The sequence below is a fragment of the Tachypleus tridentatus genome, chromosome 9 (assembly GCF_004210375.1).
Source record: "Tachypleus tridentatus isolate NWPU-2018 chromosome 9, ASM421037v1, whole genome shotgun sequence".
In the NCBI taxonomy this organism is placed as follows: Eukaryota; Metazoa; Arthropoda; class Merostomata; order Xiphosura; family Limulidae; genus Tachypleus; species Tachypleus tridentatus.
This window is the reverse complement of record NC_134833.1, coordinates 84,939,054-84,967,033: the sequence shown is the minus strand read 5'-3', so window position 1 is coordinate 84,967,033 and position 27,980 is coordinate 84,939,054. Positions and strand designations below refer to the sequence as shown.

The 27,980-nt window shown below is 33.7% G+C and overlaps 1 protein-coding gene and 1 long non-coding RNA gene across 4 annotated transcripts in view; one reads left to right on the top strand and one right to left on the bottom strand.

The window, feature by feature from the left end:
* Positions 1-4,432: 4,432 nt before the first annotated feature.
* Positions 4,433-23,290, bottom strand: LOC143225659 (uncharacterized). The gene is made up of 3 exons (XR_013013976.1): positions 23,107-23,290; positions 15,862-18,070; positions 4,433-14,342 (listed from the first exon to the last, which is right to left on the bottom strand). It is a non-coding gene; the product is annotated as an uncharacterized LOC143225659 (long non-coding RNA).
* LOC143225656 (electrogenic aspartate/glutamate antiporter Aralar, mitochondrial-like) overlaps positions 20,495-27,980 on the top strand; it is a 42,794-nt gene continuing 35,308 nt past the window's right edge. The window contains exons 1-3 of one of the 3 annotated variants that reach the window (XM_076455453.1): positions 20,495-20,640; positions 25,043-25,102; positions 25,783-25,925. In XM_076455453.1, the coding sequence (XP_076311568.1) occupies positions 20,599-20,640; positions 25,043-25,102; positions 25,783-25,925 (245 nt within the window). In that variant the 5' untranslated portion in view covers positions 20,495-20,598. Of the gene's footprint in view, positions 20,641-23,368; positions 23,675-23,862; positions 24,042-25,042; positions 25,103-25,782; positions 25,926-27,980 lie in introns of those variants that run through there. The other 2 variants (XM_076455454.1, XM_076455452.1) reach the window with 2 other exon arrangements.

Below are 27,980 nucleotides of genomic sequence, written 5' to 3'. Positions count from 1 at the left end.
ATGTGCAATAATTTTAGTTTATTATTCATACTAAATATTTAACTGTTGTTTCATCTGAGAAATTTACAAATATCTCAATTTTTTCTCGATTTCATTTTATCAGTTTATTTTAATTTTGTTCGTTGCTTATGGCCAGGTGGCTAGAGTGCTTGACTCATAATCTGAGGGTCGCGGGTTTCAGTTTTCGTCATACCAAACATTCTTGTTCTTACAGCCATGGGGGAGTTATAATATGACGGTCAATTTTCTTATTCGTTAGTAAAAGAATAGCCCAATAGTTGGCGGTGGATGGTGATGACGAGCTGCCTTCCCTCTAGTCTTACATTGTTAAATTAGGGACGGCTAGCACAGATAGCCCTCGTATAGCTTTGCGCGAAAATTCAAAGCAAACAATCGTTGTTTTTTTCTTCATAGTTCGGTCCTTTTTGACTCTCTTATAGAGTTCACTTTCTCTTACCCCAAAAATGTTAGATTTGTGTCTTACTACTTTGACTTAAATCTTACTGTTATATAGATTTCCTTCACCTTCTGAAAAAGTTGATGCTCTTGGTACAGCTTGTATAAAACATTTGCTAATTTGTGTTAATAATTTTTTTGCATAATTGTATAGACATTTTCTTTTTGTTCTTCTGGTATTTCAGTTATTTCCATATTTTGATTCCTTGAATAGTAACTTAATTCACAAATGATTTTGTTTAATTTGTTCAACACTTTTCTTAATTCTAAATTTTTGTTATCTAGTTCCACTTTTGTATTTTTCAACTAATTTATTTCTCTATGTCTTAACAGTAACGGTGATATTTTTAATATTATCAATTTTATTTGATATATATTCATCTGTTTTCGTTTTCTTAATTTCACCCATATGACTCTTTAATCCCATAATTACATTTGTATCAATTTTATATGCATCTCATCAAGTTTTTGTTCTTTCGCGGTATACTTTTACTTCTGTAATTTTCAATTCAACAACGCTAGAAACCAGTTTTGAACATCAATGTTGGGCAGAGCACGGATAGCCCATTGTGTAGCTATCAGTAGAAATTTCTTCAACACAAATATTAGGAAATAGTCTTCTGTTTTCCAGTGTTGTTTCGCTTGTTCTTGTCTTCCTCAACTTCGGCTCATTCTAGCTTGCTATCATAACCGTCATTTAATTTATTACAAATACACTTCCACTAAGCCTTTCCTTGCTTGGTTAAATTGCGATATTGATTTTAACAACATGCAGAACAGTAAGAAATGTACAAGTATTTTATATTTCTCAGCGGAACACAAAACGAAATCCGTTTTCTTAAGATCTCCTTTCTCACCTGACATGCAGGCAGCTGTTACTTCTTTTTTTTTTTTTTCGAATTATATTCACTAAATCACTTTGACGACGGCGTGGAAAAGCTACATCATAATTAATAATGTTGTGTAGCTTCATTAGTCAAGTTCACTCCAGCAGGGGCGTAGATTTTTTACACTCGATGGGGGGGGATGATTTTTGCAACCACTTATGTGGACTGTTCAATTTGGAAATTGGTAATCTCTGATTACGTGAACCTGAAAGCTGTAAACATGCAGTCACAGAGTAATTTTGTTACCACGATACTTGGGCCTACTGACTGATACTTACGAACTCTCGCTTAGATCGAAAAGCTTAGAAGCACGCCTATATTAAAGATGTACATTTCGGTTACTGAAAAAGCCTACATCTAGGCCTAATTATGTGTTTCGATTGGTAAGAACACGAGAATCAAAAGACCAAACACACAATTTGTAGGCCTGTGATGCAATAAAACAATTCAACGGACCAAACTGTGGGGGATGATTGTATGCACCATACTCCCACCTAAAATGAAGGGGGGATGTATACCCTCCACCATCCCCAGGATCTACGCCCCTGCACTCCAGGTTTCATTATGGCCCTTAAATGACAACTATGTTTGAAGATAGTTAACTCATAATTGTGAGAAGCTGGGAGATTAGTTGTAAATTGGTATGATAAGCTAAAGAGGTTAGTAATCGTTTTCACCAAAGCTTTCCTGCTGTAAGAGCTGAAACACATGAGTCAGCCATATGTTTTGTGTTTGATCAGAGAGCAGCAAATCACAGTAAAAGATTAGTCTCAGAGATAAGTAGCTCATTAAACAGCGCAAAAAGTGATACATAGTTAAAGTTATCGTGTAGTGGCATGACACGTCTGGACCTGAGTGTGTAATCAAAAATCGGTTCCCAAACATGATATATGTAAATGCCAATGTTTCAGTCAGTCAAATAGTGTATTAAAAACCAATCTGCACCATAGAATAATTTTCTAGCCTATATGGAAATAGGACCGCTGCCACTGTTGTCTAGGCGTATTTTGCACTGCGGAAATCACGTCAACAACTTTCGCATACTGCTCAATGATTCGTTTGTCTCTTTAAGCAGATACCTGAATAGTTCTGTCACAAGATACTGACAGTTTTTTTTTTTTTTTTTTTTACTGCAAATCAAACTGCCAAGATATAAAGGCTGAAATGTTTTCTTCTAAGCTTTGTTTCTCCATTTAAGGTTCCCCGCTGGAACAGCGGTAAGTCTTCGGATTTACAACGCTAAGATCGGAGGTTCGATTCCCTCGGTAGACATAGTAAATAGCCTGTTGTTGCTTTCCTATAATAAAACACATTATTTATTTAAGTTTCCTTCTTAATTATTGCAGTCAATTTAGACAATTCCTCTAATTCTCTTATTATTCTGGGTCTGGTTTTGTTATTTCCATACTGGTCATTGTACTAATTCCAACAGGTATCCCAGAATCTTTGTGTGTTTTTCATCTGACAAAGACCTGTTCAATACGTGTTTGACCTGTATGGTCTCTTTGTGCGTAAACTCAGCCGCGCACATCAGCCAGCGTTATTGCACGTGTGTCTTAGTTTCTTTCGCCAGCATATAATTAAGAGCTATTGGTAACAAGAGAGTTAATCACGTATAGTAGTTCTCTGAAATAACAACGTACAATTGTATTGTTACTTAAATACATAAAAGTGTCTGGGAAATACCAAAACCCCGTGAAGTTGAGGTAGTGCGACGAGAACCCCCTCTTAGGGTTCATCTCGGTACGTACCCAGGTGTATTGGAAATCAACACTTCCGTTTTGGCCCGTCATGGCCGAGTGGTTAAGGCACTCGACTCTTAATCTGAGGGTTGCGGATTCAAATCCCCGTCAAGCCAAACATACTCGTCCTTTCAGCCGTGGGGGCGTTATAATGTAACGGTCAATTCCACTATTCGTTGGTAAAAGATTTGGCGGTGGGTGGTGATGTCCAGCTGATTTTCTCTAGTCTTACACTGCTAAATTAGGGACGGCTAACGCAGATAGCCTTCGTGTAGCTTTGTGCGAAAGTCAAACATACCGCTGTGTTGCTGGAGAACAGTTTGTTAGTAATCGAAAAGTACGTTTTTGGCTTGAAAACTGGCTGTTTGACAGAAACTTTTCCAAAGAAATAAATCTAAAGATTTTTAAAAGTGCTTATTTTTTCTTACGCATAATGCTACATAATAGTGGTCGCTGTGCTGTACCTACAACGAGTATCCAAACACGATTTTTAGACTTATAAGCCTTTAAACTTACCATTGAGCCGTTAAAGTGCATATTTAAGATAATTTATCTCTGAAAGCCTTGTTTCTTTATTTTATCTCTTTTATAATTTTCACTTTTTTGTTTTTTTTGTTGTAAACTGATTACTTACACGTCTTATTACGGCCCGGTATGGCCAAATGTGTTAAGGCTTGCAACTCGTAATCTGAGGGTCGCGGGTTCGCATCTCAGTCGCGACAAATATGCTCGCCCTTTCAGCCGTGGGGGCATTTTTATGTGAGGGTCAATACCACTATTCGTTGGTAAAAGCGTAACCCAAAAGTTGGCGGTGGGTGGTGATGACTAACTACCTTCCCTCTAGTCTTACACTGTTAAATTAGGGACGGCTAGCACAGATAGCCCTTGAGTATATTTGTGCGAAATTCAAAAAACAAACAAACATATACGTCCTATTAAACATGATGTTTCTTCCCAAGATATTGTCTAACAGTCATTATAATGAGACGGTAAATAACTTTATCTAAAAGCAGGCTCTGTAGCCTCATGTAGTTTCTTTATATCTGTTCAAAAATATAATATTAATCCTTTGGAGTTTTCTACTCAAATTCAACTACCTCTCTTCTAATGGTAAAGCAATGATAACGAATAGACTGACAAAATACTCTATTGTAGCGTATTCCAAATTTTCTCAGTTCACGACGCCTTAAGTGTCTCAGCAATTTTTTCACGACGCCTCCAGGCAAAAGAAAAACTTAACAGTTCCGTTTATTAAGTAGTTAAATCCAAACAACTTAGTACTCAATAAGTATATATGCCCTAACAACTTAATAACCATTTGAAATAATAATACACGTAAATCTAGCGTAAAAACAATATTTTTATTCCATTTCCAAATAACCACAATTACTAATGGAATGTGTGCACCTATTGCGCACTGCACAGTCTCTCAAACCTTGGAATCAGATTGGACATCGCCATCCTTATTTCCTGTTCCACATTGATTTTTGCACGGTACTTGCTTTTAATCATAACAACCATTGAACACCCAACTTCGTAGAGATATGATATCGCAAATAGAATTAGGATTCGCTGAGATTCAGCACGTAGTAGCGAATATTTATCTTTTACTGATATCCAAAACTCAGTTTGTTCCATGCTGCCAAATTTTGTTTTTAAAATCTTCTCACAATAGCTCAATAAAGATTATCTCCTTCTGCAAAGATAAATTCAGATGGAGCGTTAGCCTTGAATGGGTCTTGGATTCATGCAAACTTCTCTATATCTTTTGGAAAGTAAGTTTCCAACCAGTTACTGAACTGTGTTAAGTGCTCCTCAAAAACAGATTTTAGTTTGTGGGTCAGATCAACTTCATTGGATGTAACAAACTGCTGTAACAATGGAAAACAGTCTTTGCCACCATCTTCATTTGTTTTTCTTCTTCATAGTAGTAACTTTTTTCTGAAGACTGAAACCTTCTCTGCGAGTTTCAGAATGTTTGTGTTGTTTCTGTGTAGAGAAAAATTCAACTCATTCAGTTTTTCGAAGATATCACATAGGTATGATCATTTTCATAAAAAAATCAGTATACAAGAAGTTTTTATCACATTCGTGTTCTTCTTCTTCGAGGTAAGAATGGAATTCCTGTCGTAATTCGAATACACGAGACAGTACATTCCCACAGGAGAGCCATCGCGAGCTACATTAATACAACAAAAATTTGTGCTCCGATCCTATATCCTCACACAGTTTGTTTTTTTTAAAAATTTGCTTTCTGTGGCCGAGTTTTTACAAAGTTCACCCCTTTCAACACTAGGTTCAGTGGAGGACCCAGGTGCTTTCACGCAAGGACTTCCCTATAGATAATGCAGTGGGTTCACAGTGCATCAAGAGCTTTGCTTCTTATGAATGCCTGCAGTCCTCCATAAAAGCCGGACATAGGGCGACCACCATCGGTACAGATGCCAACTTACTTACTCCAGTCTAAGTTGTTTTCACACATAAAAGTCTCAAGAATCTCAAACAAGTCTTGAGCCTTTGTACCTGCAGTGATACTTTTACAAAAAAGAAGGTCTTCTACAATTTTGTCGCCATCCACGAACCGTGTGTAGCAAATCAAATGAGTATCCTTATTACTATCCATCACCCCATCTAGCTATAACCCAACTCTTTCCCTTTCATTTTTTCAATTAGCTGATCGTTGAGGTCTTCGGCCATCTGATGATTTCTATGGTTGATAGTATTGTTGGATAAAGGCACCTTTGAAAGCAGTCTTCCTGCGGATTCACCAACCATAATGTTCATCAGTCGGTAAAATCAGTTCTTCTGCGATGGTGAGGGCTTTTTATATTCCACGACTATTTTTATACCACCTTGTAGGATGCTAGCAAAGCATTGTTTAGTATTGATGCTTGTTTCAAAAGTATATCTTTTTGTTCTTTCAATTCTTTTAACTTTCTGGTAAAATAATTACGGGATTCACTAGCCATGTTAGGATGATTGGTCTCCAAGTGGCGTGGTAGTTTACTGAAAAGCATGCACTCTGGAACCAAAGCTTTTAGACATAATACACTCTGTGGACACTCTTCATGATTGACATTCACTGAAGTAAAACCAAAATTTAGATAACTATCGCAACGCTAAAATTAGGGGTTCGATTCCCCTCGGTGGGCTGAGCAGATAGCCTTTGTGGCTTTGCTAAAAGAAAACACACACACACACAAAAGATAACTATCGTCATATTTCCGATGTTTTCACTTCTTCACAACTTTGCCACTGGTCTGTGGTTCACCATCCTTTTCTTCACTTCTTATTAATGTTGAAATTTCTTTCCATTATTATGCACAAAGACCAACAATCAACAAAGTAATTCACTGAACTTCGCTAGACCTCGCAGACCTTTGATCACAATACCCTTTAGTTATTTCGATAACTGACGGACCCGGAGAGTTGACAGGTATTTATATACAAAATCTAAGAAACGAGCAAGTTCGAGAATTTACTGGCGTAGCCGAAATTACAAGTAAACAAAAACGTATCTTAAACATTCAAGAACGTCATCGAAAGAAATGTAGCGCGATCTAATGTTAAAACTGTGAAATACCTCAAACTAATAGTTCGCGCGGTGTTCGACAGATGTCTATATCGCTGTGTTGCTCTCGAAAATTTGAAATACCGAGCCCATAGTTTGGGAACCACTGGCTAAGATTATTGTGCAGTAGGTCTATAACTTTTAATGTTTTAATTTCTAAGGTTGGAATGTACCTAGGTGCTATTGTAAAGTTGAGTGCTTTATTAAGTAGATGTATCTCGTCTGTGTTTAATTGTAGGTCGGATATGTTAATTATGAGGTTAGTCAACGATTTGTCGTGTTGGTGTCTTTTCTGTTGTTTGCATCTTAGTTTCTCTAGTTTTTTGTTGTGGCAGATCTTTACTTCTTCGTACCGTATATTCCCGACATCAGCAAAAAAGTAACTAACATTTGGCAAAAAACTAGTAACAATATATGACATTCCAGTTAATATCAAATTTATTCAAAAACCAGGCACGAAACTAAGGTCTATACTATGTAAAAACTACACTGACAAACACAACACCAACATTATTTATAAAATACAATGTGATAACTGCCACGACTTCTATACTGGAAAAATAAGTAGAAAAATGGAAAGCAGATTCAAAGAACACAAAAAATCACCATCACACGTTTTTGAACTCTGCAAATCAAATAAACACAACATAACCATAGAAAACACCCAAATACTAAATAAAGAAACAAAGATAAAGAAACGCAAAATTAAAGAAGAGTTACTTATACAACAACTCAAGCCCCAAATAAACCAATACAAAGGAACACCTTTATACCTATATTAATAAATATGCCCCCCGCTAGTACAGCGGTATGTCTCCGGATTTACAACGCTAAAATCAGGCGTTCGATTCCCCTCGGTGGGCTGAGCAGATAGCCTTTGTGGCTTTGCTAAAAGAAAAACACAAACACATTAATAAATATATCCAACATCTAAGCACGCCCTCTACATTCCTACACTCAACTACACAACCGTCTTCAAACATGTGGTCAGCTATCGGTCAGTTACCTCTTTCTTTCTTTGTGAACCTGATGATGATCGAAGAAGGTGGAAATGTTGTTCGTTCCTCAGCATAGTGCTTTCTCTATTCATACCAGCCATTTTTACATTCATAACTCTCTTAGTTCACACACTTTCTACTTAGTCTCAGGACACCGAAAATACGCTAAAAACTGATTGTTTTTACTTTGTTATAATACTCTGATATTTTATTCTTATTTGGTATTGATAGAACTTTGTTATGTATATATACGTATATATATAAATATTTCACATGGCGATGGACCCAAAGCCCTATAACACTACCTTGACAAAAGGACCTCTAAAAACCCATTTATTGAAACCCTGACTATATCAACCTAACAAGTTTCATCTTTAAATATGTTTTCTTTTGTCAGCACATTATAAAAATAAAAAAGAAGATGGAGAATGATGTTTCTTGGGAACCAGAATGGGTCCCTCTAATATTAACCTCTCTGTTGGTTACATTGATGATTGAATGTTTTTGTAAGTACTCGACTGCTTCTCCAAGCCTTAAGTTGAAGTTTTAATAATGAGATTTTGGCATAACTACGCACACTGATTGTGAATTCGATCTTTTTCTGTTCGGTTTGTTAAGTCGTTTTACCCATCACTTCAGTAAACGTCTTCTATTCCCCACCAAACCATTTTATTTCTTCACATAAATACTTCCATCACTAAGGGTGGCCATCTCGCGATTCCTGTATGTTACAAAGTTACTTGCTTGTATACTCAAGCCACCTTCCAAAAGTTAAAGAAAGATTTTTATGTTACAAATCACCAAGTTACATGTGTTTACAGTCACAAATCTAACGAGATGATCCATTGTTTCAAAATGCTCTTCTTCGTCATATTAAAGATAATCTACATACATACAACAAACGTTCAAATTCAGTTTTTCAGAAACTGTTAAACTTCAGTTATATCAGTGGTCCTAGCATCAACACATACTATTTACAAAGTACAACGACGCGTGTCCAGCCTCACTTCAGCCAACACACTTATATTGCCAACGATTATACACGCATTCCACTTACACTTGCTTATCTCCCATTCAATACACGAATAATTCATAAATTGGTTGAGAACTTTCAAACCGTAACGCAGGACAGTACTACAAATCATATGCTTCTTAGCAAACCTTTGTCTCTTACAAAAGAGACGCAAACGTAAAAATTAACTCGTCCAAAGTCACCTCCGAGCAACATACAACCATCACGCGATAATGAAATTAGTACGCATAACTGTTATCGCCAGAGAAACATCTGTAAAACTTGTCTTAACGTTGATTGAAGAACATTTTTTTAAGGGCCCTAAATTAGTCTGTTCCGTTACTATCTATCTCACTTGTACATATACATGTTTAATTTTTTGTATTCTGTTTGTGACAACTGCGAGCAACTTAATGCCATATGTTTGCTAAACGCATGCGAGAACACTTACGTAGTATTTCACAGACATATCAAGATAAGCTAACAGTTTTGGCGTTTCAGTAAAGATAATCGTTTCCTTTAGCATCTGAAAGTAATCATCCTCTGGTGTCTTAACGATACATCTGTGTGCTTACAACTCTAACAATCGGGTTTTGATACCCATGTTGTCCCCTCAACTACCAATAAAAAATTCAGAATTTTTAAAAATATAATTAGATTTTTAAGACCTTTTGGTATCAGCTAACATTCAGATTTTTATATATTTTGAAATAAGTTTTCTTTCTCTTTTTAATGTTTTAAATTTTTTTCAACTTATTTCTTTCAGTGTTTTCAGCGGTTACGTTACCTGCTTTTTTGTCTCTTTTGTTATTCATTTTTAATCAGTAGCTCGTCACTGATTTATTTATTTTTGTTATATTGACATTTACCCTAAGGGGGAAAAGTCATTTAGAGGATCCAACTGGTTGTAACTAACTCACAAAATACTGTGTTGTCTATTTGTCAGTCAGTCAGTAGACACTAAAATTATGTCATTCAGCCGTGGAGGCATTTTGAAGTCGCGGTTAATCCCAATATTCGTTGGTAAAAGAATAGTCCAATGGTTGTTGGTGGGTTGTCATGACTAGCTACGTTCTCTATAGTCTTACACTGCTAAATTAGGGACGGCTAGTGCATTAGTCCTCGTGTAGTTTTGCGCGAAAATTCAAAGCAAACAATCGTTTCTTTTTCTTCATAGTTCGGTCCTTTCTGACTCTCTCTTACAGTTTTCACCTTCTCTTACCCACAAAAATGTTAGATTTGTGTCTTACTACTTTGACTTCAACTTCACTGTTAAATAGATGTCCTTCACTTTCTGTAACAGTTGCGCGAAATTTAAAAAAAAAAGAAACATTTAGCTCAACGTCAAGCCTAATGGGAAGATGGATACACTGAAGAACATGAAGGCCTAAAGAAATTAAAATTAATATATTACATAACCTGGTTACAAATTGTAAAACTGACGAATCATAAAGACGTGCCTAGATAAGTTCCAGTTCGTAGAAAACACAAAAACAATATAAACATTGATTAAGCTAACTGAAGAATAAGAAAAATAAATTTGAATATCTATGTTATATGCATTACATTACAACAAGAAAATTTACTATTTCATTCGCTATAGTCTGTCACAGGAATCTTGTTTTTAGGATCAACTTTATATTTTACTTTAATAATAATAATAATAATAATAAACAAAACGTTGAGATATTTGTCTATTTTAGAGCAAAGCTACATTTGGCGATCTACTGTGTCCACTGCAAGGAATTGAAACCAAGAGTTTAGTGTTGTAACTCCATAAACTTACCACTGTCCCATCGGGTGGCTGGAATACTTGAAAGTAACACCCTAATGTTTCACAGCTTGAATATTTGTATAGTGTACTATATGTACATACTAGTTTATGTAATGTTCTATTTTTCGTATTAGCATAAAACAATCGAAACATCATAAATACAGATATGGAATATTTTGAAGAAATACTATTTCAGACTGTATTTCTTAACACAATATTAGATCTGCGTTACCTTTAGCGTCAAGTTTATTGTTTCACTTCAACGTACTTGAATACATAAATTAAATGTTAAATATACGAAAGAAGTTGACGAATTTATATAGCGTATTGCAGGATATATACTAATTTAACTTACAATATACATAAAGAATTAGTTTCCTGTGCTAACATAAAAAAAACTTAAATTATAGTTATATATCATGTAAAACACTAAAAAAATTGTATACCCAAATAAAAATGGGCAGTTTTGATAAGTTAAAAATGAATATTTTGTTTGACTATTTGTATAGCTTGCGAATGCATAAGTTTAATTGCAATCTAGTCCCAAAACTGATATACTTTTCTTATTAACTTTCGAACTCTAAATGTCTATCCTATGGATCTTATTCATATACCAAACTTAACAACATACGTAATCTAGAAACGTATCGTAAAATGTTAAAATTATACATCAATATCATTAAATAAGTGTAATGTTACCAGTTGATTTCATGATTAACGTATATAGCTACAAGCATGCTAGATTAATTTTTAGTTAATTAGTTCGTTTGTTTTGAATTTCTCACAAAACTACCTAAGGGCTATCTGTGCCAGCCGTCCCTAATTTAGCAGTGTAAGGCTAGATGGAAGGCAACTAGTCATCACCACTCACCTCAAACTCTTGGACTACTTTTTTACCAACGAATAATTGGATTGACTGTTACAGTATAACGCCTCAACAGCTGAAAGAGCAAGCATGTTTGGTGTAGCAGGGATTCGAACCCGCGAACCTCGGGTTGCGAGTCGAGTGCTTTAATTATCCAAGTGGTTAAGGCAGTAGATTCGTCACCTGACAAAGACCGTTTATGTAAGCACCCCGATGGGACAGCAGTAAGTCTTCGTTAAATCAGGGGTTCAATGCTCCTCGGTGGACACAGCTGATAGCCCGATGTGGTTTTGCTATAAGAAAATAACACACACACAACTTGATATAATACAAAAGTGGATAAATAAGGTATGTGCGTATTAAAATGTTTCACGTGACAACATTTTGCTGTTGATACTTTAGTGGCATTTTTGTTAATTAATATTTCGTTGTAACGTTCTAGTGATCTCCCATGGTTTTTGTACTACATATAGTACTCATGGCACTTCTGCCCAGATGTTGCTTTTGAAAATACCATAATTTTTTCCTTTTTTTGTCAGATATCAGTGAACTGGATGTTCTCAACATAAGACTATTCATTGTGTATGAATAAAGATTTGTCTTCTATTATTAATTTTTTAATGTTTTACTGTTCCCGTTCTTGGTTGTTCGTTGGACGTCAATATAGTAGTAGGTTTGGAATTTTGCGCAAAGAAACACTAGGGCTATCTGCGCTTGCTGTCCCTAATTTTGCAGTGTAAAACTAGAGGAAGGCAGCTAGTCATCACCACCCACTGCCAACTCTTGGGTTACTCTTTTACCAACGAATAGTTGGATTGATCGTACCATTATAACGCCCCCATGGCTGAAAGGGCGAGAGTGTTCGGTATGACGGAGATTCGAACCCGCGACCCTCAGATTACAAACCGGTTGCCTTAAGCAGGACGTCAATGAACATAATTGTAAATACTGTTTACAAGCTATTTTCAAGCTGAAAACTTAGCTTCCTTTTGTAATATTTCACAATGTATATCGTGTTTGTGTTAAGTTGTCTTATAGATTTGAAGGGAGTTGGCAATTAAATCCTTTATGTTCATTTGTTAACGGTAGAGATTAATTGTGTGTTAGAAAATCAAATGCTTTAACGTGAACGGAAAAATCGCCCCCGTTGTTAAAATAAACATAAGTTTCGCTTCCCTCAAAAATATTACTTCACTGATTGATTTAGCTTCGATGGAGACATGTATAAATAGGTGCAGTTATACCTTTTTACCTGTTGGAAATATTTTTTTCCATTTCCCATAGGTAAAGTTAGTTTTAGGTTGCTTTATGTAAAAGTATTGATAAATTTTAATTTAATTAGTAGCTTACTAATTGGGTAATTAAATTTATAACATATTTATACATTAGGGTTCGAAGTTGTTTGTAGCCGGTTAAAATAGCTATATAAATTGCTAATAGTCCTGCTATTAAACCATAATTGTGATTTCGTTTCGTGAAAGTGTGTGTTTTCTTCACTTCAGTCTCCCAAATGGAGCCTCTGTCTTTCTGATGTTTCCTAAACTATTCTAAACGTTATGAGAAATTCCTGTGTCGTCTGAAATGAAAAGGAGGTTTGTGGGACATGTAAATAGCATGATTTATCAAAAGTGTGACCTACAATAACACCTCATGGGTTTCTTTTGTTTTAAGTTTCACGCAAAGCTACACGAGGGTTATCTGCGCTAGCCGTCCCTAATTTAGCAGTGTAAGACTAGAGGGAAGGCGATTAGTCATCACCATCCACCGCCAACTCTTGGGCTACTCTTTTACCAACGAATAGTGGGATTCACCGTCACACCTCAAGGGAGAAATAGTTTACGTTATGGTTAGTATTAGAATAATAATTTCAACTTACACTATTTTATGTTTATAAAGACTTTACACATTTCAAGAGTGATGTAATGAAAAACTATTATTTTCTGTTAAAAGACTATCTAATGTTACACATATACATTTGCAATTGTGTTCTTCTTTTAAAAACACTACACATGTGCAATTAATAAAATGAAATTTGCATGCATATACATTTTCTTGTAGAGCACCAATTAAAACTGAAGAGAATCGGTTAGAAATATTGTGAATTTCAGAAGTAATTGCCCCCAGTTACAGAGCGGCACGTCTGCAGTCTCATACCGCTAAAAACTGGATTTCAATACCCGTGGTGAGCATAGCACAAATAGCCCACTGTATGGCTTTATGCTTAATTCTAAACAAACAAACAAACAAACAATATCAAATCTAGTTATATATATATTTGTATGAGAACACCTTTACAATATACACTTTTTGCGTCATATTTGCCTTTGTTAGAGTTTGTTTTGAATTTCGCGCAAAGCTACACGAAGGCTATCTGCGCTAGCTGTCCCTAGTTTAGCAGTATAAGACCAGAGGGAAAGCAGTTAGTCATCACCACCCATCGCCAACTCTTGGACTACTCTTTTACCAAAGAATAGTGGGATTGATCGTCACATTATAACGTTCCCATGGCTGAAGGGGCGAGCATGTTTGGTGTGATGAGGAATCGAACCTTTGTAAGGAGTTTCATTTCGAACGCTGGATCGAATTTAGTAAATCGTAAGTTAATTATAATTACAACAATGCATTTATGCAAGAGATATTTAAAATCTTTGAATCTGAATACTGAGACATAAATGATATCAAAATGACATGTTTCTCCCATCCCTTGTTATGACGGCGTTAAGTTTTGGACTTACAAAGCTAACATCTAGGGCTCGATTCTCACTGTGAACACAACAGCTAGCTCCATGTTTCTTTGCTTTAAAAAAAACAAATAAAACAAACACATTTTTATATCTTATTCAAACACTTAAATTAAATACGTTTAATTTAAAAAAGGACTTAATAACTACTAAAATATTCAGTCCGGCATGACTGGGTAGTTATGGCGCTCCACTCGTAATCTGGCAGTTGCGGGTTTGAGTCCCCATCACATCAAACATGCTCACCCTTTCAACCGTGGAGGCTTATAAATAGCTAGTTGGTATATTGTTTTCACCTATAAACGTAATTAAGTGAAAAGCATTGAAAATGTAGCTTTCATCTTCATAAATTACAAAATAACCGAAAGAGAAACAACAAATTCAACTAACTTTACACTCCATTGTAATTTTTATGATACATCTTAGTACAAATTAATCAATATTGATAAGAAGGATGAAAAAATTTCTGTCTGAAAGCAAGTATAACAAGATTTAAAACTAATTATAATTTTTAATTTCTAAGTTAAAAATTCTGCCCTTTCAGAAATTGGACCCCCAAGAGAAGGATCATCCAATTTTATGTAGTTTGAACATCAGAACTAAATTTTCTCCTACAGGTAAACTACCTTATAACCTTATAAATTCTCAATATTTTGCTTTAAATTCTATCAATTTTGTGTCCAAATAATCCTTTGGCTATTATACGACATCCATTTTTCAACAATTTGCAAAATGGCTCCCATAGCCATCATGGGACAAATATGTAAGGATTCAATAACCAAAAATATTTATTAGGGTAGACTATAACTGTGTGACAAGTGTCATGCTTTTATCAGTTAAGGTACAACTCTTCACATATGCATCTGCTGGGCTGGCAATCAGCGGTAAACTTTGTATTTATGATGCTAAAATCCAGAGTCGTATTCCCCATGGTGGACGGAGCACAAATAGCTTATTGTGTCACTTCGCGATAAAAAAACCAAAACAAAAAAGCTTAAGAAAATCCAAGGTGTTTGAAAAATGGGAACTAGATATAGTACAAATATGGAATATAATATTTGACACCTCTCAATGGCTTAGCATTATGTATGTGGGCTAAAACCCGTGTTTCGATACATGTAATGGGCAGAACGGCGGTAGCCCATAATGTGGCTTTGTTCTCACGTACAAAGAATCATCCGTTAAAAGCTCAACTTTTGTATAGAAACAAAATACATCCCTAACTTAAGACTGAAGTTCACATTAAACGAATTATGTGCATGCCTCTATAATTTGTCTTCAACATTTAGAGAAAAAAAAATTCTGACCCAAAATGATCTTAAATGATTAATGGAGTGATGAATTCAGTATTTCAATACATTGTTTGATTTGTGATGACCTGTGTACCTTCTGGCTTACAGATATTGTTCAGTTTATAAAACATCTTCTCATACCAATCTTTTGCTACAACGACAGTTTATTTAATTTTTGGTAAATGACCGACTGATCTTTTATCTTTACATGTGTGTACATGAGTTATCACTCTGCATTTTTACCTCGTCGGAAAGAGATTTCCTTTTCAGTAGACGAAAAATGTTAATTTATTCCAGAAACGTTAATTGTTTCTAATGATTTCCAGGTGTTTCCATTCAAAGCTAGTTTCATAGTTTTACAACTTCACTCTTAACCTGGATAATATTCGCTAAAGGTTTTAATAGTTAAATAATCAAAATCTAAATATCTTTCTCTCTAATAAAGAAATTTCAGGATGACATAAATCCCAAAAAGTGAAGTTGATAAATGTGTAATGAAAGTATTGTCAAATATCTTAGAAACCTTTTAATAACACCGTTGTTAACTTCGTTTCAGGTAAACGCCACGCTGGATTATCTGCTTGTGTCGACCGTGGAAAATTGGTCCTCAGATCTTAGTGTTTTAAGCCTGGAAACTTACCGCTACTACATGTTTCTGAAAATAAAATAAAATCCATCAATGTCGTTAATAATACACTTAACTAAACATTATACGTTGGAACACAAACGAGGTATTTTAATGATCGCAAAATGAGCCACAAGTTCAAGTTCTTCATTACGAAAACACGATTTCCCGTTGTTGTTGCATTTTAGACATTCTTGAAACGTATTCTTCAAAGGTTACCTTTTCATATCAAGTATTGTTCATGTACAGATTATAAAATATGCAGTGTTATAAATATCACGATAACAAATATTCCGAACAGTTGTTCATACTTTATATTTCTTATTGTTTATTTTTCGTTGTTTTGTTTTTTCAGCTTATTATAATACAAAAGTGGATCAATGAGGTATGCGCGTATTCAGGTATTTCACGTAACAAAATTTTGCTCTTGATACCTTAGTAGCATTTTAGTTTTTTAATATTTCCTTGTAACGTTTTAATGGTTTTTCATGATGTTTGTACTGCGTGTAGTGGTGATAGCGTTTCTGTCAGATATCAGTGCATTAGATATTCTGAACGTATATTCTAGTGATCAATCGGTTAAGAAAAGACTTCATTGTGTATGAATACAAATTTGACTTCTATTATTTATTTTCTAATGTTTTAATGTTCCCCTCCTTTGTTCGTTGGACGTCAATGTAACTGGAAAACCATAGTGTAAATATTGTTTACAAGTTCCTTTCCACGTCAATACTTTATTCATTTTCAAGCTGAAAACTTAGTTTCCTATTGTAATATTCCACAATTTATATCGCGTTTGTGTCAGGTTTTTACAAATTTGAAGGATATTGGTTATCAAATCTTTATTACGCAGTTTTTAACGGTCGATATTTATTGTATGTTAAAAAATATAGTGCTTTAAATTAAATGGAGAAAATCGTACCTGCTCTTAAAATAAATATTTGTTTCGTTTCCCTCAAAAATATTACTGCACTGATTGATTTAGCTTCGATGGAGACATGTATGAATAGGCCCAATTGTACCTTTTCCACCCGTTGCAAATATTTTTCCATTTCCCATAGATAAAGTTGGTTTCAGGTTACTTTATGTGAAAGTATTGATAAATATTAGTTTAATTAGTAGCTTACCAATTAGGTAATTAAATATACAATATATTCACATATTAGGGTCCAAAATTGCCTGTAGCCGATTAAAGTGGCTATAAAATTTGCCAGTTGACCTGAAATTAAAGTTTTAAGCATTTTTATCATTTTACATTGTCATGAAATTTATATTTCTATATCTTTTTCCTTAAACCATAATTGTGTTTTTTTTTTTCCTCCTGAAAGTGTGTATTTTCTTTATTTCGATATCCCAAATGGAGCCTCTGTCTTTTTGTTGTTTCATGAACTATTTTTAAACGTTATGAAAAATTCCGATGACGTCTAAAATGAAAACGAGGTTTGTGGGACATGTCGATAGCAGAATATATCCAAACAAAGTGTGACCTACAATAACACCTCAAGGGAGAAATAGTTTACGGTATAGTTAGTATTAGAATAACAATTTCAGCTCACACTATTTTATGTTTATAAAGACTTTATACATTTCAAGAGTAATATAATAAAAAACTATTATTTTCTGTTAAAAGACTATCTGATGTTACACATATACATTTGCAATTGTTTCCTTCTTTTAAAAATACTTTACATGTACAATTGACAAAATGAAATCAGCATGCATATACATGTTCCTGTAGAGCACCAGTTAAAGGTGATGAGAATCGGTTGGAAATTTAGTGAATTTCAGACCTAATTATATATATATGAGAGCGTCTTAACAATATACACTTCTCTGCGTCATACTTTAGACGTTTCCTTTGTTAAGAAGTTTCAGTTCGAGCTCTGGATCAAATCTAGCGACTTGTAAGCTAATTATAATGACAACAATGCATTTATGTAAGAAATATTAAAGAAATTTCAATCTGAATATACAGACATTAATTATATCAAAAGGATATGTTTCTCTTGTCCCTTGACGGGCAGTTGTTCAGCTTACAGACTTTCAACGCTAAAATCCAATGATCGATTCCCGCTGGGGACACAGCAGTTACCTCCATGTAGCTTTGCTTTAAAACAAATAGATAAATAAGCAAACAAACGTTTATATCTTATTCACATACCTAAATTAATGTAGGTTATAGTATGTTGAATTGAAAAACACACTTTAAAACTACATAAATATTCAGTCCGGCATAACAAGTAGTTAGATCGCTTCACTCGTAATCTGAGGGTCGTGGGTTTTAATCCTCGTCACGCCAAACATGCTTGCCTTTTCAGCCATTGGGGCTTTATAAATTCACGGTCAATCCCAATATTCGTTGATAAAAGATGGATGGTGATGACTAGCTGCCTTCCCTTTATTCTTACAGTGCTAAATTAGAAGCGGATAGCTCTCATGTAGCTTTCGCAATATTCCAAACAAACAAACTATAAATATTATAAACAAATACTTGGTTTGGTTGAAAGGACAAACATGTTTAGTGGGAGCTGGATTTGAACCAGCAATCCTGTGACTACGAGTCAAGTGCCTTAACCACTTGCCATGCCGAATAAATATTTTTGATATACTTTTTTTAACTTGTGGGCTCTTCTCCTAGGCTTGGTAACATTATAATTTCTAGCAGGAAAAGGGGAATAAAATCCAAATCGATTTTAAAGAATACAGATAAAGTATATTACTAAAGGCAAGTCTATGGAGACCCCAATAACGAGAAAAGATTTTAACTGCAAACGACAAAGGTCACACATTACTTTCGAATCAACTTGTATTTATCAAAAACAATTTTCTTCAAGTGATTGCATCTGAAAGAAAATTTCGTTAGTAATGTTTTTGATTGTTAAATATGTAATATAAACAACATAAGAAAAAATTAAGTGCAAAATACTTCATGTTACATAGGTATAGACTCGGTTGGCGTTCGGAGGCACTAGGACACACAAAACATTGTGAATATCAAGGAATTTTTTATAAAATGACGCTATGCTGTATTCTATTCACTGAAAAAAACGTTATTGCTCAAAAAATAAACCAAATCATTATACACTCGTAATCTTCACGGAGTCAGAGCTGAGAAATTTACAAGTAGTGTCGTTTGTAGTATCTTGGCACTTTTGCGAGTCGATACAACCTGAAGACAGTGTCATATTGGTTTAATTACACGGGAAAAGTCAGCAATGTAGGTAACAACTGTGGTTTATTAACAGATAAGAAAAGTTAAAGATTTAATTTGGAACAAGATATGACATAAATTGTCTAATCAACAATACTGCAATATATTTTTATATTTTGTGTAGCGTATGTTTTCATATAATGGTTAGTATCTTTACATCTATTTCAAAGTTCTATTTTAATACTATTTTCAAATACTTGAATTATACTGATTAATGAGTGATGAAAGTATAGAAGAGAAAAGGAAGCCACGAAAATTAATAGGTGTGATACTTAAGAAATGAAATAATAAATACTAATTTAAAGCCCAGTCTTTCATTCGACTTACCATCTGCCATTGAATTATATGAGTAAAATACATTTCCAACGACCATAAAGAGGGGGATACATTATCTGTGTGGGAGACATGGGGAAGGTAAGGATTGACCCAGTAGTGGAACAATTTATTTTTTGAGCTGGCGGGACGAGTTCCAATCTGAACAATATCATAAAATATCCCTTGAACCTTAAGTTGTAGGCACACTATAAGAGTAATAGTCGGCCTCTGAGCAAAGATGATAGGTGTTGCTAACAGTCATGCTTCCACTTTGGGAGGTGGGTTAAGGCGTTCGACTCGTAATCTGAGGGTCGCGGGTTCGAATCCCGGTCGTACTAAACATGCTCGCCCTTTCAGCCGTAGGAGCGTTATAATGTTACGGTCAATCCCACTATTCGTTGGTAAAAGAGTAGCCCAAGAGTTGACGGTGGGAGATGGTGACTAGCTGCCTTTCCTCTAGTCTTACACTGCTAAATTAGGGAGGGCTAGTGTAGGTAACCCTCGTGTAGCTTTGCGCGAAATTCTAAAACAAACAAACAATCCACTTTGGGCAGGATATAGTTCAAAATTAGGGACTGTGACAAATAACCTTAGTAACTTTTCCAGAAAGAAAAAAATACAAGTACGTTTGACATTTCTTGATATTCTAACTCTGATTAGTCGATCTTAAAATTAATTTAGAACTATAAAATTGATGTGTCGGTTCTAAGTTGTTGTTGTTTTTAAGATAAACGGTGATTTGCAACAAATGTAATGTTTTAATGAAATGTAGGTTAACAATTGCATGTATTTTTGTATAGCGCATGAGTTATACACAAAAATTAGCCTAAGTTGCATGTGGGTAAATTGTGGTAAGTAATAGTGTGTATATTTGTATTTTATGTAATATCATATTTTTATCTTTTCTATGTATTTGTTGATTTGAAACCAGTCATGAATTTTGTATATTAACAAACTAGTCTTACTTGCATAATGTGAAATAAATAATATTTTTCTTTAGCATGACCTATATTTTGCAATTGTGCAAGACACCTCGAAATAAAAGCGACGGTTCTGAAAGTAAGCGATTAGAAGCCGGTTTTGAAAACATCTAAGTGGAGGTTATAAAGATGGCTGCTGTCAGTGTTGAAGCTGTTACTTTGGACGACAAGGCATGTTAATATTTAATTAGTATTTCAGTTTTGTTTAATTAGTAATTTATAAAATAGCATTTTAAAGTAATCAACAATATTCAACTTGTATCTAAAACTGTTTTGAGCATATAAAAAAAATCCTTGCATATCTTTCCATAATTGAGATAAGGTTAAGAACAAGGTGCACAAATTTGGGTTCAACCTCAAAGTTTATTGTACTTTAAAAGATCACATTCTATGGTATAGTCATGTAAAATATAAACTAGATTTTAGATAATGTTTATTTTAGTAATTGGTATAATTCATAACGTGCAATTAATGTTAAATCATTATTAATAAGATTAAGTAAGTTGACTGTCTACAGTTCAATTCAGAAGAGTATCTAGCCAAAGCTGTTTAATTTCAATGTACAGTCGAATTGGTTAACTAATGATAAATGTAATATATGTAATAATGAAAAGCCAATTAGACTATTGTTTTCACTAGAAACTTAATTAAGTTAAAAGCATTCAAATTGTAACTTATGTTCATAAAAAACAAAAAGTGAAAAACAAATTCAAACTAGCTCAAAAAACTAACTTAAAACTTATTAAACCAACAATTAATTTAGCAACTTGTCTTAGCACTTTTATTTTCGTATAATGATATTTTTCCTGTAGTATTAAGCCCAAAACTTTAGTTTTTACTAGATGAGGCCTTTGCAGGTTGTTTTTCATTAAAAAAAAAAATTAACCTTGTGGAAGTTTATATTTCTTTATAGACATATTCTATAATTCTCGTTTTTCCTTACCATGGTCTACTGATAATTTCAAGCTTTGTAGGTTAAAAACATTTTTTTTTTTCCCCCTTTTTGCAAGTGATCATCATTCACAATACGTTGGGCAAATTTCAGTACCTGACATACATTATTTACGTTCCTGAGTGTTTAAATGTATTTCTCATCATTTAGTCCAGTCACAAAATCTGTTCACATCCTTTTGAGTAGAGAATCTTTCTAAAATTTTTAATTTATGTTATTAATTTTCATCAATAAATCTAGAAAACTTGCAATTACAGAAACTATTCCAACTGTTTTGGATGTCAAACTAAAGTTTCTGAACACTTAAACTGTATTCATGACTTTCCAATTTGAGGGAGAGAATACCCATTTATGGCTATTTTTCTATCACAAATCAAGCTTGTATCTTGACTTTCAGATAGTTTGCAAGATTCAAATTTCATGTGGATCCTAATCCAAGGCTTTCTGAAAGTCAAGATCCACAGATTTAACAAGTTTCTTTAGCTGAAAAGAAAAAATTCAGTATGTTTATGAAACAAAAATGGTGTAAAAACATAAATCTGAATATAACTTGTTACTTCCAAAATTTCTAGTTGCTCTACGATAATAAATTGATGTGTACTGGCAACAACAGAACTGAACTGATGTAACTTCTAGGTCTTTCCTCCATTTTTTTTAAGTCTGTGTGTATGGCAGACACACAGGCACGTTATAATTAATCTAAAAATAGGCTTTCAAGAATTAACCTTTCTACTACAATATTTGTACTTCAGCTCTAATAAATTGAAAAGATTTGTTTGATTTATTGGAGCTGTTGCATTGTATGACTTGGACATTGTTAACCCTTTTGCTATGGGCTTGGTGTGCTACACACGAGTTTTACTCATTTGTACTATAAATTTTGATACATTGTGTATCTTCTTTAAAAATTTCTTTTGATATAAACTGCACAGACATTGCATGAATTTATAAAGTAAACAAAATGAAATGAGTTATTATGCACAATTACACAAAATGTGCAGTCATCTAGCGATGCTGAAGTTAGCCAATTCATCGGAGTACAACAACTTTAGTTTAAACAAAACAGACTTTCCCTAGAAACATGCCAGTTTGCCACATAACCAAAAATACTTTCTTCAATCATCGATTAAATTGAAAAACTAAGTGAAAATTAATTTCATATATCGTATTCACATGTATGGCATTAAGATGTATAGAAATTACTTAAAACCAGAAAATTTAGGTATGTTCTCTTAACTTCGTTATTGGACTTTTAATATAGCTTAATGAAAGCCAAAACATTATATATATATATATATATATATATATATATAAAAAAATCCTACAAATTTACATAATCTAAAACGTCATGTCTTGCTTACTTTATACATTTGATATAAGTGTAAATGAATTAGTTTCATACATTTGTGATACATTTTAATATTTATATACATAACTATTTTTGTTCAGTATTTACACTATCATTGGTTTTAAAAATAGTAATGCTAATTGTCCTTTCAGTAAACTTTTGGGGCTTTATCTTGCACTGAATTATACATCGTGCATACATCATGCTTCTGTATGTAGTAAAACCTGTGAGATAAAAGGTTATCGAAGATGTATAATTACAAGCCAATAAGAGGATTCCTTTACTGTAGAACTTTAACTAATCTTAAAACTGCTATAAGTTAAGACATCTTACATACCTGACAATAGTTGTAAAGACTGCATTATGAATTATCTTTGATTAGAGAATTTCAACTGCACGGTATTAAGCAGTCAGTAGTAACATAGAATGATGTCAAATTAGCCAAACCTACGAACAGCATGTTCTGTGAAATATCTTTGGGTAACTGTTTAATTTACTCTTAGACTTTGACCTTTGAAACTCTTAAGATATTTGGCCAGTTATGATTACAGGCCTTCATTATCAGCAGTAGTGTTGACAGGTTGTTTCATGATTAACTTGTTGTGTTAAAGTGCAACTTGAGTGGAAGTCTTCTGGTATGAGGCACAAAGAGATATTTACATGTACATGGAAAGTTCAGTTAACTTTAATAATGTGTACAGTGAGCATACATATATATTTTGTTCTAGTTAGTAATAAATAAATAAGGATGTTAGTAGTTAGATAATGCACAATACTATTGGAATCTTCTAGACAGTTTGTTTTTTTAAGTACATTGTTAATGTTGACAAAGTTAAAGAAATATTAGTTGTACTTTCAAAAGGAAGCTTTTGTGTATTACTAAAATGACAATTATACAAAGAAAGGCAAGTCTTTTTCTATTTTTTATTTTGGTGATAAATTCTGTTGACAGTAGTTAAAGGAAGTTGTATGCTTATTTTGATCTGTAAATAAAGTTGTTTTTTTTATATACATGTACTGTGGAATAGCAGAAATTAAAAAGTATATTAAGTGTGTTAATTTATTTGCCTTTAAAAATTTGATTAAACTTTTTTTTACAGGTGACTGAACATGAGTATATTAAAGTTATCAAAAAGAAATCTCTGATAATTTGCTTTATTTTTCACCCATAATATTGTGAAAAATGTATTTTGATTGTTGATGTTTCTTCAGTTTTTATATTCTATTTACATACATACATACATACATACATACATAGCTTTCTTATATTGGGTAAGTGAATTTTCAGGGTTTTTGATGTTCAACTAACATTTATATTTAAATTGTGCTTGCAGATATATTAACAAGGTGTTTTGGAAAATCCCAAAAATTATAATGTAGCTATATATCAATAAAAGTATTTACTACTATACCTAAGACATTATTATTGGTAGTGGATAAATATATCAACTAAGTATTATGTATTTTACTCAAAATATTCCTTTTAATTTAGGAGTAGTAACATATGGTACATTTGTAGACTAGGTAAACATCTGTTTAATCATGGTTACTACTGAACTTCAATCTTTAACTGTGAAATCTAACTGTGGTAACACAATTAAATTCTTTTCTTCAGGTTTTGAGTTTTTAATTAAATTAATTTTTTGTCAATGGCTCTCCCTCTAAACAATCCAGTAAGGAGTACATATAATATGAATTTATGAAGTATGTTTTTTAAATAATATTTTAATGTTTCAAATTTTTGGAGACTAAGTGGTTAAACATACAATGTGTAAATTACCATAATTGAAATTTTCAAAAGTTACTGTGATCCTACAAATAAGTAGAATACTCTATTTTAACAGTCCAAAAAGTTTAAAACTAAGTATGGTATTTTGTTTAAATTAAAATTTCAGTTTTAAGATCTGTACCATTAGATAGGTTTGTTTTTGTTTTCATATTCTAATTCTGTGAAATAATGTAATATAGGTCTTAAAAATGGAGACTGAGCACATAAATACTGGAAAATATAGGGATAGGGTTAAGTAAACAACCTAACACAAAAACTGTGTGTAGTCTGTGATACTTGAAAGAAACCAACTTATTTGTCATGTTTTATTTGTTATACTTTATGGATAAGTGCTTAGGTAAGAAGATACTGAGTTTCTGTATTATTTCTTTTCAATTTGGATTGACTTTTAAATTGACAATTTGTTTCACTGGTAACTAACAATTCATATTTCCTTTGTGTTCTGCATGTGTAACTAATTATTCAATATTCTTACTTTTACAAGGGGGTTGTTTCTGTTGTAAGAAGGGCAGATCCAGAAAGGCTTCGACATGTTTTTCTGAAAGTGAGTAATCATACTGTTATGGTCAGTTAACTGTGTTTTCACTAGTAAATAATAGTACTGGATGTTATCTTGCAGGTGACTAGAATGATGATTGAGTTAAATATAACCATGTAATCCTAAAAGCAGTAATCATTTCTATGAGGATGACTCAACATATGTTTAGTTTCTAAAGGCTTTTGGAATCTTAAAATACTAGATCATTTCAGAAATTATTTAATCAGTCCTTGTGGTGTTAATGTTATAGCATTAAATGATGAAATGTGACCCAGTATTTCTACCAGACAACTTTTTAATTTTTCCTGCTATAATTTCTTAAGTTGAAGAAAAAATTACATTTTTCAGATGGTTTGTTTATTTTAATTTCAGTTTTACTTGAGAAAGCTTTAGTTTTTTTTTTATGATAGCATTAAATTGAGCAGATGGGAAAAATTGGAAACTTGAGGATAAGTAAGATTATTTACTCTAAAAAATTGTCAAAAACATATATCTGTAATCTTAAGAAATTTTTCATTATACAGCTTTTAGCATTAGAACTGTGCAGCACTATACATTTAAGAACATTAATACAAAGTTACAATATGCTAATGGAAATGAAGCAAAAAAAATGTTAATTTAGTGTTCCTACTTTTTGTTTCTTTTTGATGCAACTTGATGCTTATTTGTTTTCATATTTTTCACAGTATGCAAGTGTTGAGAAAAATGGAGAGTATTATATGACCCCCACCGACTTTGTTCGAGGGTATCTTGGTTTGTACCAAGAATCGAACTATAACCCAACTACTGTTCAGCTCCTGGGCAACATTCTTGATACCTCTAAAGATGGGTATGTGTGGCCTTGGTACAAAGTAGTTGTTTTGTAACACTTTTCACAATATCGTGGATGGATGCGATTATAAAACATTTTTTTATTTTTATTGTTACATTCAGAGGTCAGTGAATGTGAACCTTATTACTAAGCATGTTTTTTTTTTTGTTGTTTTTTTAACATTGCCATGAATGGCTTAGTGTAACTCGTTTTATATCATTAAAGATTTCTTTTTCTATTTTACCACTATTTATTTACAGTACATGATGCGTAAATGTGTTTTATCTAAAAATACTTTTTTTTATAAATTTGTCATTTAGTACATGAATAACCTTCTATTAATAACACTTCATTTTTATTTGTGATTAGGTATATGTTAAGTTTTTAAATAGTATTACTTGCTCTTAAAAATATAAGTAACATTGTAATAGTTTTTATTATTGGGTGAGTTATCTTTTGAGTTTTTTCAGTAAAAGGTGATGCAAAATCCATTTCATCAAATGGTAATAAAAGGGTTTTTATGTTTTAAACTTAAAGTTTGACAAATTAGCTTTACTAATATCCACTGATATGCCTAAATAAACAGTGAATGTTAACACAACAGTTTAACTTACTTGGTAATTTTCTCCATATAAATACAGCTGTGGTAACCGAACAACCAACAAACTGTATTACAATAACATACAAAGAAACTATAAACTTACCCTACTAACTAGTCATTCCTTCATTACGATACAATGGTTGACAGGCTTCTTCCCAAAGTAAAGTCTATTGATCAACCTTTACTTCCACTTCGTGTAGCCATCTGCTGTAATTGTCTTGTTCACATTACCCACTCTTTCTACCCTAGTTTCTATGTTTTTAGCTTTTTGCTCAGTTGTACCCAACCTTATCCTTCTCGACCACTAGCCATTTGTGGAATGGTTACTTTGCCCACTTAGTTCCACTGTATTTGTTTCCAACTTGGTGTACCTGTTAACTGTATTTGCCTTGCCAGTCAATGCAAATCCACTCTATTTTTGTCTCCTGTTTTTTGCCCATCAGTTCCAGCTGTGTATACTCTCAACCTTTGCACTAGTGTTCTTGCTCTGTCTTGGGACATTAAATACTGGATATTGTTAGTTGTTCTCTTCTGGACCACTCAACTTTGACTCGTTGTTCTATATCTCCTCTTGCCAAAAATCCCCTACTTTCTCTTTTCACATTTTGATCCCTTCTTGCACACCCCCCTCAGTGTGGATTCCTGTACGTGGTGAGGGAACCTCCCAGGGAAGGTTCTGTTCTGTCTGGTTACCTTCTCTGGGATCTAAACATCCACCCATGTGTTTGCCATGCGTGGCGACCTGTGAAGGGGAGGAGAGGATCCTGGTGGTTGAGGGGTCCAACCCTAACGCACCACTTTGGCCTCATTCCTGTAGACGGGCGGCCTTTGGGTGGCCCCCCCCTTGGGTCAATCGGCTGGTCCACTTGGGCTAGAGTCAACCAAGTACCAGTGTTGGAAGTTCTCAACGGGTGTTGTGGACATTGTGCCTGATGCTGGTGTTTGGGTATAGTGCTCACAAAACCCTGGCGTTGCTGCATTGTCCTTGCATAACTTTGTAGTGCATCCCCTTGTTGGGCTCCATGGTGGGTGGGGGTCAGTGGGTACCGAAATGTTTCATTTTTCCTATGGACCCTCCAAAAAATTTAAATAAAATTGTAAAAAAACAGTCAATGGGTAAGCGACCACGTCTTGAAGACTCTGAACAGCAATCTTCAACAAGAGTAACACACATACCTCATTTTCGTATATTGCATTCTCTTTCGGAAAAACCTTTAGGACAAATGTCTCCTTTTTATATTCAAAAGGGACTAGAGGGACTTGCTGGCTCTCCAAAGTCAATAAAGAAACTTCGATCTGGTGACATATTGGTTGAAACATCCACATCCCAACACAGTGAACTCCTTGAATTCAAAGGCAATTGGGGATATACCTGTTGAGGTTACACCTCATTCTACTTTGAATTCTTCACGAGGAGTTATTGTTGAAAGGGATTTGAAGAACGTTTCCGAGTCGGAGATTCTCGCTGGTCT